General features: G+C 49.2%; 1 protein-coding gene across 4 annotated transcripts in view; it reads left to right on the top strand.

Moving 5' to 3' along the window:
* Positions 1–13,659, top strand: part of GRIK4 (glutamate ionotropic receptor kainate type subunit 4) — a 216,189-nt gene that overhangs the window by 144,517 nt on the left and 58,013 nt on the right. For all 4 annotated transcript variants that reach the window (XR_013185015.1, XM_054647485.2, XM_077189837.1 and 1 more), the window contains exons 6-7: positions 4,313–4,491; positions 8,840–8,893. Coding sequence is in view for 3 of the 4 variants with exons in the window: in XM_054647485.2 (XP_054503460.1) it covers positions 4,313–4,491; positions 8,840–8,893 (233 nt within the window). In the remaining variant the exon portion in view is untranslated. The remainder of the gene's footprint in view (positions 1–4,312; positions 4,492–8,839; positions 8,894–13,659) is intronic.

Below are 13,659 nucleotides of genomic sequence, written 5' to 3'. Positions count from 1 at the left end.
ATGCTGCTCTCTGACTGGGCCAGCACCATTCCCAGTTAGCAAACTCCCCAGAAGCAGCAGCTGCTGTGGAAGATTCCTGCCCAGGGACTCAGGGAACAGAAGTGTTTTTAGCTCCTCTTTGTGCTCTCTGTGCCCCCAGGGCAGCAGGCTGAGGTGGGTCAGTAAATCACCCTGGTGAGCAGTGCTCACATCCACCCCAGGAAAGGCCCTGGCTCAAAATGATGCAATTAAAATCATGCAAATGGTCTCCCACATCACTCCCAGAGCTGGAATTTTTCATTGTCTAACCTTAACCTTAAGCAAGAAGGGAAGCAAAGATAATTAGGTTTTCTCAGCTGCTGTGCAGGAGGCTCAGGGCTCTGCACCCCTGCCCTGCTCCTGGGCCAGGAGTCTCCCACTGGAATTAATATGATTAATATGATTTTTATTTAGCTGGATCAAACCCTCTTACCTGAAGCAATCCAATTTATTTCGCTCTGGTGCTGCTGGATAACTCAATATTTAGGATGTGCTGAGACCTTCCCAGACCCAGGGAAGCAGTGGGACAGGAGCCTTTCATCCTCCCAGCTCTTTGTGCTCAGCAAGGAGCTGATCTGAGCCAGGCTTGAAGCCCAACAAGCCCTGACTGTAACAGAGCACAGACAAGGCTTAATTGAGCTTCATGTAGGAGCACAAACCCTGATTTTCCCTTAGGACATGCACTGCTCCTAAGCACAGTCCTTAAACAACTAACTGGAGGCATTTCAGGCTTTTGGAAGGTTCCCTTGAGGGGAGCATAAGAGCTGCCTGCTCATCAGTGAGGAAAGGCTGTTTTGAGGGATGTTATTATTTGGATCCCAGGAGGGGCAAGCTGGAGCTGCTTTGGTTGAAGTGTGAGGCTGTGATGGGACCCCCGGGCCCTGCCCTGCCACACTCATCCTGTCACATCCTTCCTCTGGGGACTGGCTGTGATTTCCCCTGGCAGGAGCAGAAAATGACCCTTAAAGCCAAAGAACTTGGGCCAGCCTAAGTGTAATGCCCTGGGGAATGTAAAATGTAAATGAGATTTGTGTGACTCAGTTTGGTGGACAGAATAAGAGTGTCTGACTCAGTTTGTCTGTGATGTTCAAGAATTAGCTGGTTTGGGAGCTGCTCTGGAAGGTTTTGTATGGCTGCACAGAAATCTTAACCCAAAAAGGCAATTAGAGGAGTGCATGGACATTTTAGGAGCTTCTCTGATTGCCAGAGGGGAAGGGACAGCACCCAGTGCTTGGGAAAGGTGACCAGGGTAATGAGGTCCAGGGCCTTGTGCACATCCTTGGTCCTTTTTTTAAAATACTGTTGTTAAACATGGGAACATCCAGGGGGCTGTTTGAAGCATCAGTGTTGGGATTAAAACCGAGGCTGGATGATGGGAATGTTCTCTCCCCAACCATCCATGTCCAGGAGTGGAACCATCAGCAGCCCTGAGGCTCCTCCATCAGCAGGAGCCCTAAACAGGGACGTGTTTTAACTCCAGGAATGCCCCAGCTCCTGCCTCTCCTCCTTCCCAGGAGCATTGAACAGGGATGTGGCATTCCAGGAGAGCTCCAGCTCCTGCCTCTTCTCCTTCCCAGGAGCACTAAACAGGGACCTGGCACTCCTGGAGAGCCCCAGCTCCTGCCTCTTTTCCTTCCCAGGAGCCCTAAACAGGGATGTGTTTGAACTCCAGGACAGCCCCAGCTCCTGCCTCTTCTCCTTCCCAGGAGCATTAAACAGGGATGTGGCACTCCTGGAGAGCTCCAGCTCCTGCCTCTGCTTCCCAGGAGCAGCTCCTCCATCAGCAGGAGCACTAAACAAGGATGTGTTTTAACTCCAGGAATGCCCCAGCTCCTGCCTCTCCTCCTTCCCAGGAGCATTGAACAGGGATGTGTTTTAACCCCAGGACAGCCCCAGCTCCTGCCTTTCCTCCTTCCCAGGAGCATTGAACGATGCATTTGTACTCCAGAGATGTATTTGAACTCCAGGAATGCTCCAGCTCCTGCCTTTCCTCCTTCCCAGGAGCGGCTCTGCTGCTGAGAGCTCGGGAGTGAGGCTGCTCTTGCCAGCTCCAGATGTTTGCATGAGGGAAAAAATCAAATAATCAAAGTCAGGACTTGCCACAGGCCAGCCTGAACCTCTCTCAGAGCTCCCCATGGGAGTGTTCGAGCAGCAGGTGCCTGGTGCAGCCTCTCTGTCCTCACTTTGGTACTTCAAAGGTGCCAGGAGGAGTCTGCAAGCCTTTGTGGGGTTCACATCCCTCTGAAGTGCCAGTCTGGCAGCAGCAGCAGCAGCAAGAGTCTCACATCCTCTCAGCATCAAACAAAGGGGAATCTCTGCACAATAGAGACTTCCCTGCACACAGCAAGAGCAGCTGCAAGCAGGAGGCTGGATGAGGCTACAGGTAGGATCTAATGTGCTAGAAATGATAATTTCCTCGAGCTGAAGGTGGAGATCAAATGATGCCTTTTTTTTTTTTTTTTTTATTTATTTCCCTGGTTCCACTTCTTCCTCTCTGTGCCTGATGAGCTTTAGAAAAATTTTCCTGGGTTTCACAGCAGCAGAGTTTGCTGGGATGAGCTGCAAGCAAACTTGGTAGTGTCAGGGTTGTGATTTCCAGGGCTGTCTGGCCCCCTGCAGATGTGGAATGAGGTGAAAATAAACCTTTCCACATCCTCGAGGGTCAAATGGAGGGCTTAGGAAAAACTTACTGTTCACCTGGGTTAGAAGACAAAAGAAGTGCTCAGGTGAGGTCCTGGTGTGCTGTAAGCAGAGTGAGTTCTCTGCCTGGTGAAGAAGGAGAAGGAGCTGATGTGACCCAGAGAAGTCCTGGCACAGCTGTTTTATAACCCCTTGCTGTGCTCCTGCTCGTACCCAGAGGAAAGGGGAGAGGCAAGGGCATTGCCAGGAGCTCAGAGCAAGCTCAGAGTGCTTTAAACCTCTCCCTGGGAAGGAGGGGCTCCTAATCTTGGCTGTGCCCCTTTTCCTGCCCTGCTTTATTTTTGTTACCTGGTGCAGTGCTGGCAGCCCTTGAGAGCAGAGCTCCAGCACTGATCCCACCCCGCTGGGACCCTTCCCTGCCTCCTGACCTGCTGGGGAATGAGTGGATTCATGCAGTCAAAAATAAGGCAGGGTAAGAGTAAAACTCTGACTTGAGGGTTAATTTGCCTCTCTGCCAGCTGGGCTGTGATCCTGCTGATTGCTCTGTTTCTCCAGCTCTGTTTCCCCCCTCTTTTGGGGTTGTCTTCCTGAGGGGATGGGATGTGTGGCTATGCTGTCTGTGTCTTGCTGATGAATCCATCTGCTGGTTCCTCTGGTCAATCAAACTTGGCAGGAGGTTATTTCTTGATGAAACTCAGCAGCTGGAGACAAGAGAGGCTCTATCAAAGCTGCTTTCTTGACTAACAAAATCTGCAGCAGGAGTTTTGACATCTTATTAGGCTTCAAGGCAGCTGTGTTGGAAGGAGCCCATCCTTATTTTTGTCACGATTTTTTAATGTTGTATTTTTGCAGTGACCTCCAACTCTCAGCAGAGCTTCTCATCCCCTTGGAAGAGAGCAGCTACCCATCAGAGTGCTCCAAGAGCTCCAAAAAGGCTGTACCTTCCTGGGCACTTAATCTGGGAGCTGGAAATGCAAAGGCTGAGGGGGAGGAATAATCCTCCAGTAAGCAGAACAATCCCAAATGCAGGGAGATAATGGAGACCTTGTCTGGACCTTGTATTGAAGGAGTCTGGGGACACTTTATTTTCCTGGAGAAGAGCTGGAGCAGCTCCACCACTTCTCCTTCCCTGCTGGACCAAACAATGACTCCTAAATCCTTTCCACTTTTTTTTTTTTTTTCTGAGGAGCAGCTGAAATAGTTTTATTATTTCTCATTCCCTGCTGGATCCAGAATTGAGCCCCAAATCCTTTCCTTTCCTCTCCCTTTTTCTGGGGAACAGCTGGAATAACTCTATTATTTCTCATTCCCTGTTGGACCCATAATTGAGCCCCAAATCCTTTTCTTTCCTCTCCCTGTTTCTGGGGAACATTTGGAGTAACTCCATTAATTTTCATTCCCTGCTGGACCCAGAACTGAGCCCCAAATCCTTTTCTTACACTCTCTTTTTCTGGGGAACAGCTGGAATAACTGGAAAACTAATAACTCCATCATTTTTCATTCCCTGCTGGACCAAGCACTGACTCCTCTCCTTTGCAGTGCCCAGACCCAGAACTTCAGGAACGCATCCTGCCATGGACCATCACCGTGTCCCATGGGAGAACCAAGGCTCAAACTCACAGGGCTCTGTCCTTTTTCTCTCTTTCCTCCCAAGGCCTTTTAAACCTGGAGAAGCTGCTGCGGCAGTTCCTCATCTCCAAGGACACGCTGTCGGTGCGGATGCTGGACGACAGCCGGGACCCCACCCCGCTCCTGAAGGAGATCAGGGACGACAAGACAGCCACCATCATCGTCCATGCCAACGCCTCCATGTCCCACACCATCCTGCAGAAGGTGAGATGCACAGCGAGCAGCAGGCACAGCGTGCCCAAGGATTTCTCTGAGTAAGAAAGCTCAGAGATAAAGAGAAAACAATTCTTATCTCACTTGCTGCTCATGTTGTCTGGCACGTGTGGAATGTGTTATGGAGACTGTTTACCCAAACAGATTTGTTAATTGGACTCTGGTGATGGTTGTTGATATTGATTAACCAATTAATCAAAGCCACCATCATTGTCCATGCCACCGCCTCCATGTCCCACACCACCCTGCAGAAGGTGAGATGCACAGCAAGCAGCAGGCACAGCGTGCCCAAGGATTTCTCCTGTGGAAGGCAGTGAGAAAGCTCAGAGACAAAAAGGAAACAATTCTTAGCTCTACTTGCTGCTCCTGGTGTTTGGCACATGTGGAATGTGTTATGGAGATTGTTTACTGAGAGTGATTTGTTAATTGGACTCTGGTGATGGTTGTTGATATTGATTAACCAATTAATACACAGTCAAAGCCACCATCATCATCCATGCCACTGCCTCCATGTCCCACACCATCCTGCAGAAGGTGAGATGTACAGGGAGCAGCAAGCACAGCGTGCCCAAGGATTTCTCCTGGGGAAGGCAGTGAGAAAGCTCAGAGGTAAAGAGAAAAAAATTCTTAGCTCTACTTGCTGCTCCTGGTGTTTGGCACATGTGGAATTGTTATGGAGATTGTTTACTGAGAGTGATTTGTTAATTGGACTCTTCTGATGGTTGTTGATATTGATGGACCAATTAATACACAGTCAAAGCTGTGTTGTGGCTGTTGGATTTTTCTTTAATATCTTTTTAGTATGATATGGTTCTACTGTAGTTCTAACATAGAACTGTATATCATATAGAACCCTAATATACTATAGTATAGCTTAACAAAGCAATGGTTCAGCCTTCTGAAGTCATTTAGAGTCAGAGCACATTATTCCCACGTTGGGGTAGTCTTGTATTGATAGTGAGTGTCCCTCCCCTGTCCCTCGTGGTGCTGCTGCTCCCCCCAGCCAGCTCCTGTGGGATTTTGTAGTTCCTTGTAAGGCTGGCCTAGAGCAGAGGCTGGCCAGAGCTAATGAATAAAGCAGGGATTCATTAAAGGTCTCAATGGATCCACCTTGGGCAGCACAAGAGCCCAGCCAGGGCTGCACCCAAGATGAACCAAGATGGTCCCAAAATGAACCCAAGGTGAACCCAAAATGGTCCCAAAATGAACCCAAGGTGAACCCAAGATGGTCACAAAATGAACCCAAGACGAACCAAAATGGTCCCAAAATGCACCCAAGGTGAACCAAAATGGTCCCAAAATGCACCCAAGATGGTCCCAAAATGCACGAGCGCTCCCGGGGTCTCTCCCTTGGATCAGTTCTGCTCCATTTGCACCTTGCAGTTCATTGTCCCATTCCAGCTTTAGCCCCTGCAGTCCCATCCTTGTTTTTCTCTCTCCAGCCCACGGTGTTTGTGCTCCTGGGCTGAGATTTGGATCATTTGTCCTTGGTGCCCAGCTGGAGCAGGAATTGTTTTGTCTCCCTGCTCTGTGCACAGAGCTCACCATCCCCTGATGTGAAGCTCAGAACTGCTCACCTAGGCAGCACAGAGCCTGAAAAATATGAAAGCTAAAATTTAAGCATCAATTGAAATGTGAAAATTCCCACAGCAGCGCTGGGAATTGGCTCTGCCCAGAGGGGAATTGCCATTGATGGGATTTCCAGGGCTGGATCTGTGCAAGTGGTGGTTGAATTGCTCTGAGGGGATGTGTTTGCTCTCCACAAGTGGTGTTGCCATCCAAGAGCTGTGAAGGACTGTTCAGCTCTCTGAAATGACTCTTGTGCCTCCTTTTTCCCCTCCCATTAGGTGTCTAACTTTTTCCTTCCTTTTCTTTTTATTGTCTTATTAACCGAGATTTTATTTTAATCCTGTTTATTTTTAAATGGTCTCTGGCTGCAGTTTCTAGTGCTTGTTTTGATAGCCTGCTTCAAAATTGAGCAGTGGCTCCAGATGGAGCAGAGTTTCCCACATCCTGGAGGGAACAAGAAGCACATTCCTGAAGGGAGGCAGGATCCAAGCTCTGGGATCCCCCTGGCTTTCCACACTGTCCTGGCTGTTTTGTCACAGAATGTGTCATCCAAAGGCCTTGCCAGTGCCAGATTTACCCCTGGTGACATCCAGCAGGGATGTTTTTATCAGTCCTCTCTCCCCCCAAAAGATTTTTATCCCACAACATGCAGTTTTAATTTCTAAATAGACAATTTGGGGGATTTTTTGGGGTTATCTTCTCAGGGTTTTTTTTTGTGTGTGTGTTTTCCCCTTTTTCCCCTGTTGCTGCCTGGCTGCTGAGGGCTGTCCCCCTCCTCTGTTGCTATAGTGACTTCCCACAGGCTCCCAGCAGCTCTCTCCAGGCACCCACACCTCCCTGCCCAGCTCCAGCCTCCTTCTGCCACCCTTGAGAAACATCAGAAATCGCCAGCATTTCCCAGTCAAACCCAGTTCTTCCAGCTGGAGGACCGGAGGAATGAAGGGTAATAAACAAGCAGCTCCTGGTCTGACAACTTCTTGCACCTTGGCAGGCTGGGAGGTGTTTTATTGGGAGCCAGGGATGGTGGTGCTGAGCATCAGGTGAAGCCATGTCTTATCCCACAGCAGGGAAAACGCTCTGTGGGTTTGCTGGGTCCCAGCAGAGCAGCCCTGCACAGTGAGAGGAATCCCCAGTTTCTCATCCCTCACCCTCCACAGATGGGCTGGGGACACATGGATGGCTCCCAGATTCCCAGCTGCCAGGGCTGGCTGAATGGATGGCACAGGCACTGCTTTGCTGCCCACCTTGATTTTCTACCCTTGGAACCAAACCTCTGAGCTCAGAGTGGGCCACAGGGAGAGCTGGCCTTGTCACTGTCCCCAGGAAGGGATGAGCAGGGGGAATCGGTGCCAGGGTTTGCTGTGGAGGGGGTGAAAAATGAGGGAGGGGGGCTCCTTTGGGTTCAGGGGATTCCTTGGCTTCTCTGAGTCTGTTGTGTCACCTGGGTGAGGGACAGGGTGACAATGTGCAGCCAAGGGGCTGGGCACAGTGCTGGTGGCCTCAGGTTTGCACAGCAACAGCTAAAAGACAGGAGAAAGGAGAGGTGCAGCCCCAGCTGCCTCTTTCTGTCTTTCCTTCCCTCACTTTGTGTTGTCCCAGCTTCTGGGAGGGATAAAAGGGGCTCACAGCAGGAGTGAGGTGCTTTGGTCCTTCCCTCCTTGCCTCCCATTCCTCTGTGTGGTCTGGACTGCTGGGAAAACCTCTTTGCCAGGGTCTGGAAGCTTGATTTGAGAGCAGCTGTGCTTGGCAGTGGAACAGAGGCTTCCAGGAGCATCTGCAGATTAATGCCCCACTTTCCTGAGCATCTGTTCCCACAACCAGCTCCTTGTGCAGTGAGAATTTTGGGAAAGGCCTTCAGTTATCTGCTCTGTGATCTCTAGAACAGATCATCCCCGTGGAACATTCTGTGTCCTTCTCTCTGCATCCCTGGACAGTTCTGCCCTGTTTTCTTCTATTTCTGTGGCCAGCACAGCCCTGTCTCAATTCTGGAGAGCAGGCTGAGTTACTGGGTCTCATCCATGCTCATTAATTTGTGGGATTTGAGCCCAAATCTGACTGATAAAACTGGAAAACCACCAGTGGCTTGATTGTCCTTTTCCTGCAACTCCCAGGAGCTTTTCCTGCCTCTCTCTCTCCATCTTGGTGTTTGTGGTGGAAGGGACAAGCCTGGAGCTCTCAGCTGCTCTTTTCCCTTGTTATGTCCCAAAACAGGAGCAAAGCAGCATCCACACAGAAAATAAGCAGAAATCCTTATTTTCCTCTTAAAACATCATGGAATTCCTCATCCCAAGGGGTTCTGGAGCTCTCAGGACTGGGGCTGCAGGATCCACCTCACCTTTCCAAACCATTGAGGACCATTGGGGTCTGTAAAAAAGCTTTTCTGCTGGGAGTTTAGAAACTTCTGCTTTCCACAGGCGATTTCCTTAGAGTTAACCTTGGATGGATGCAGGAGTCCCTGAATTCCATCTCAGAATGCCATGGAGAGAGCAGGGGTGCTCCCAGGGCCTGGAGCTGGGTCATTTCCCTCTGTGCAGCTGCTTTCTCAGGGCTGCTGTGTGCTGGAGACCCCAGCTGAGCTCAGTCCTGCTGCAAAATTCCTTCCCCAGACTTTAATTTCCCAGGTCCAGCCGTGCTGCTGTGCCCCACCCTCCCTTCCTGCAAGGAGAGATAAGCCTCAAAAAGCAAAATGTGGCCCTGGCTCTGCCTTGCAGGAGTGGAGATTGGAGATTGTCAGGCTCTGGTTTAATCTCTTTTTTCCTCTCCTTCACAGGCAGCTGAACTGGGGATGGCATCTGCCTATTACACCTATATCTTCACTAATCTGGTAAGGAGCTTTTCCCAGCTTTTTCCTGCCTGAGTGTGGAGTCATTTTAATGGGAGCTGATCCCCCTGACCTATGGGATCCTCAGGCAGAGCCTTGTGTGCTGGGGAGGGAGGCAGGGATGTCACCTGCTGCTGGAATCAAAAGGCAAAATCTTTCCAAATAATATAAAAAAAAAATATTTCCAACAGCAGTTCTGTAACAAAAGCTTTCTGTGCACACATGGTATTGAATTTCTACAGTTTTTATCAGGTTAATTAATTAGTTCATCTAACAGGTACATCCAACAAGAGACCAGTTGCCCCAGCAACCAGCCCTTGGGTCTGCCCCTTGGAGTTGTTCTGTGTCTTGTTACATCTCTTAAATTCTGGTTCAAAACAAGATGTCCTCGTTAGAAATTCCTGGTGTTAAAATCAGACTAACCAGAATCTCAAGAATGTGTTAGGAAGGGTTGGCTTATTGTTTAACATGTGAGAAAGGGCAGGAAAATCACTAGAAACTCCACAATTACATATTTAAAAGCCATGATGCTACAAATAGATGAAAAATATATTTAAAAAAAACTAAAAAAAAAAATCTTCAGGCATCATTCCTGCAAAGCTGGAAGGTCTTGAGGAGGTGGAAAATGATTGTTCCCAAAGACCTGCACATGTTATTGACCCAACTCCTGTCACAATGTCCACAATTCCTGCCTTTGGATGCTGCACCAATCGTTTTCTGCCTCCTCAAGACCTTCCCAGCTTTGCAGGAATGATGCCTCAGGATTTTTTTTTTTTTTTTTTTTTTTTTTTTTTTTTTTTTTTTTTTTTTTTTTTAGTTTTTGTATATATATTTTTCATCTATTTGTAGCATTGTAGCTTGGAATAGTGGACATTGTGACAGGAGGTGGGGCAATGACATGTGCAGGTCTTTGGGAAGCTCCAGCAGATGGGTGGATCCTGGTTGTCCTGGTTGTCCTGATTTTCCTGATTTTTTGGGGTTATGCTGATGTTGTCACCCCGTCCCTTATCCCATTCCCTGTGCAGGAAAAGGCCAGGGATGAGCACCAGGAAGGCATCACAGCCCTGAGACAAAGGAAGGGATGATCCCATAAATGTTGAGAGCAGGGAATGGTTTGGCTTTATGGCCACAAATAACATTAATGGGATCATGGTGTGGTTAAACCCCTCAGTGTAAATCCAAAATAAACATCAGAGGAACTTCTCCTCCATGGAGGGAGGAGGAACCCAGCTGTGAGTGCTCCTGAGGGGCTGATGGAAACCTGGATGGGGTGAAGTGGAGCTGCCTCCCAGCCCTAATGATTCTCCTATTCTCTAATTTCTATTAATATTTCTGGCAGGGAAGCTGAGAGAGCTGAATCACACTTTGTGTTTGGGTGGGAGACAGACGGGAAGGGACGGAGCCAAATGTGTGGGCAGGGAGCTGGAGAGGATGAGGAGCAGGGGAGGGAGGAAAATTGAGGGGTTGGGAGCAGTTGGGGCACAGAGTGGAGAAAGGGGAAGGGGAAGGAGGGAAATGGAGGCACAGAGTGGATAAGGAATAAAGGGAAGGAGGGAAAGGGATGGATTGGGAGCAACTGGGGCACAGAATGGAGAAAGGATCAGGGAAAAGAGGGAAATGGAGGGGTTGGGAGCAGCTGGGGCACAGAGTGGAGAAGGGAAAAGGGGAAGGAGGGAAATGGAGGGGTTGGGAGCAGCTGGGGTACAGAGTGGAGAAGGGAAAAGGGGAAGGAGGGAAATGGAGGGGTTGGGAGCAGTTGGGGCACAGAATGGAGAAAGGATCAGGGAAAAGAGGGAAATGGAGGGATTGGGAGCAGTTGGGGCACAGAGTGGAGAAGGGAGAAGGGGAAGGAGGGAAATGGAGGGGTTGGGAGCAGTTGGGGCACAGAGTGGAGAAAGGAGAAGGGGAGGGAGGTGGCAGAGGGAGAAATGCAGGGAACAGAGAAGCCCATGAGGCTCCTGGCTGGTGTCCAGTCCAGGGGTCAGTCCAGCCAGGCAAATTTCACTGATTCTGTTCATGCCCTGGGTATGGGCAGCACAGGCACAGGGAGGGAGCTGGGGGCTGTGCTCAGTGCCCCAGGTCACCATGTCACAGTGCTGGCAGAGGGACAGTGCCATCCCCACCTTTCCCACTCCCAGGAGCATCTCCAGTGCTCCCACAGCTCTTCCTGCCCCTCTTGCCCTCCCCAGCCCATTCCCAGTCCCACAGAGCAGGGCTGGGCACACAGTGAGGGATTTCCACCTCACATCACCAGCACATTCTGCAAAAAAATTCTTCTTTTTTAGAGTTGTTTCTGTTGTCTGAGCAGCATCTCAAGGATGCTGCTCTAAAAATGAAGCTCCCACCTCCACCCCCACCCCAGTCCTGAGCACGGGTGTGATTAAGCATTTGCTGGAGGTGAAATTTGCCTTTCAAACCCATTCATCTCGTGGAATGCAGCAATGGCAGGTGAGGAAAGAAATGAGTTTTGTTGCCATTCACTCTCTCAGGGTATTAATCTGTTTATCCAGGTTATTTTACCACTTTGTTCAAAAGCCCAGCCCGTAGCAGAACTGACGGGATTTTTGGCAGGGATCATTATGGGGAAGGTGACATCAGACAAAACCTGGGCAGATGGAAGAGATGTTTAAGGAAATTAGTAATATTTAAATGGGGATTGGAGATGGGAGTGAGCAATTTAGGCTCATAAATCTGGAGGGATTATCAAGCTCCTAATGAACCCTCTGAGGTTCTGCAATCACTGCCTAATAGAAAAGATAAAATCAGAGGGAACTACTGTCAAGGGGAGCCAGAAAAAAATGGCTTAAATGGAGAGAGAACCCATCAGGAAAGGGAACAGAGAGCCTGTAGAGCACTGAGCTGCTTGGAGATGGAAAAAAAGAAAAAAAAGAGGAGAAAATAGGATAAAATGCTGAATTAAACACCTGCCCTGCAGCTCTAGAGGGGAGCTCTGTTTCTGTCTTTCAGCATTAATTTTATTAAATAAGCACATCCCAGCTGACAGCTCTGCTCTCTGTGAGTGAGAGAGGAGGGGATTCTGTGTGTGCTGGGGCACAGGAGGGGATTTTGGGGGTGATGCCCCCTCTGTCCCAGCCTGGTGCCTGCACCAGGGCCCTCCCAGCAGATCCCTGGGGCAGATGAGGAGGAGCCCTCAGCCCCCAGCACATTTCCATGGGAGCTGGTGTAAAAATATCCACAGGCTCCTCTCCTGCGTGCAAATTCATTATCAGCCTCCTTCAGCCAGCTCCAGGGGCCTGTTCCTGTCAGCAGCAGCAGCCTGGCAAATTTTCCAGGAGTCCTCATGGAACTCTCAGGTCTGGTGCATTTGTCTTCCCCACATCCTGCGTTTGGGGCACTCCTGGCCTCCATCCCCTGGCAAAAAAATCCCATTTTCTCCCTGGCATCTCCATGTGGTGATGGTTCCCTGGCTCAGGGACTTTTGGGGAGGGATGGAGTTCCCAGAAAAGGTGCTGGGATAATCTCAGGGCTGTTCATCATCCCTTCCCTTCTGCCTGGCAGGGTCTCCACAGAGCTCACGGCCATGTGAGGGGGGCAATGATGTGCAGAATAATAACAATAATAATAACAATAATAATAATAATAATAACAACAATAATAATGCACAAATAGACCATTGAAAGCAGACTGCTGTGCATTGAAGAAAATGTTCCTTCCAGCACTGGAAATCCCTGAAATCAGCAGCACAGAGTAGGAGGGGATGTTGGATGCCTTCAAAACCCCACGCTACAATTAATTCTTTTAGCTTGTTAATTCTGTGGAGCTATTGGGTTTTGTCTTTTTTTTTTTTTTCTTCTCTCTCTGTTTGGTTTGTTGCTTTTTTTTTTTTTTTTTTAATAATATCCAGACCTCAGGCTGGGTTTAAATTTCAAAATATTTGACAATTAGATGGGAATAATTGAAACAATTAAAATTATTACTCCAAGGGGGAAGGTGTAAAGGAGGTTTCCCGGTGCCTCAAGTCAGGCAGGGCAATTCACTGGGTGCAGTTTTGTTCCCTGACAAAATTGTGTGCAGGTGTTGCTGCTGATAAAACAGCTGCCGTGTTCAACTCCCACAGACCAGATAAATCAGTTGAGCTTTGGGGTTTTTGTCTTGTTTCCCGCTTTCTCGTCTTTGTTTGGTGATTTATAAAGAGGTCTTCGCACAGGATGAGGTTTTTGAGCTGAATTGTCAGCCTGGAGCTGGAGCTGGAGGGGAAATTGGTGTCCAAATCCCCCAGAGAGTGTCACACATTTGTGCTGTAGCTTGTCAGCAGGGTGACATCCCTGGGAAGGAAGGGATGATGTCAAATCGAGCAGAGGGACAAGGGAGCTACAGATGAGGCTTTGACCGGGGCTTAGGCTTGGTGAAATTGCCTTTTTGTGGTGAAATAATCTTATTTTTGGCTGTGAGCTCCAGCGCAGGCCGCGGTGTTTGACCTCCCTGTGCCTTGCCCAGGTGAGGAAGGCAGAATCCCTCAATGCCTTGGGACAGATTCCCCTCCCAGCAGCTGCTGTGAAGTGTTCTGGAGAGCCCTGATCATTGCTGGGATTTATGGATCATATTTTCAGTGGCATGTGCTAGCAGGGCAAACAAATCAGGTTTTTGCAAGGCTGCCAAGGCAATTTCTCCTCGTTCTAGTTAGCATTGAGGGAAGGAGGGTTTAGACAGAGCAGTGGCTGTGCCTCCCTGCCTTTTGCTGCCTCAGTTTTGTTACTTTCTGACCAGATCCCTGTGCTTGATTCCCAATGTTTGGGTAAATTCTCTCA

The sequence above is a fragment of the Agelaius phoeniceus genome, chromosome 23 (assembly GCF_051311805.1).
Source record: "Agelaius phoeniceus isolate bAgePho1 chromosome 23, bAgePho1.hap1, whole genome shotgun sequence".
NCBI classification, from domain to species: domain Eukaryota; kingdom Metazoa; phylum Chordata; class Aves; order Passeriformes; family Icteridae; genus Agelaius; species Agelaius phoeniceus.
The sequence above is the reverse complement of the archived record's forward strand: the minus strand, read 5'-3'. Positions and strand labels throughout refer to the sequence as shown.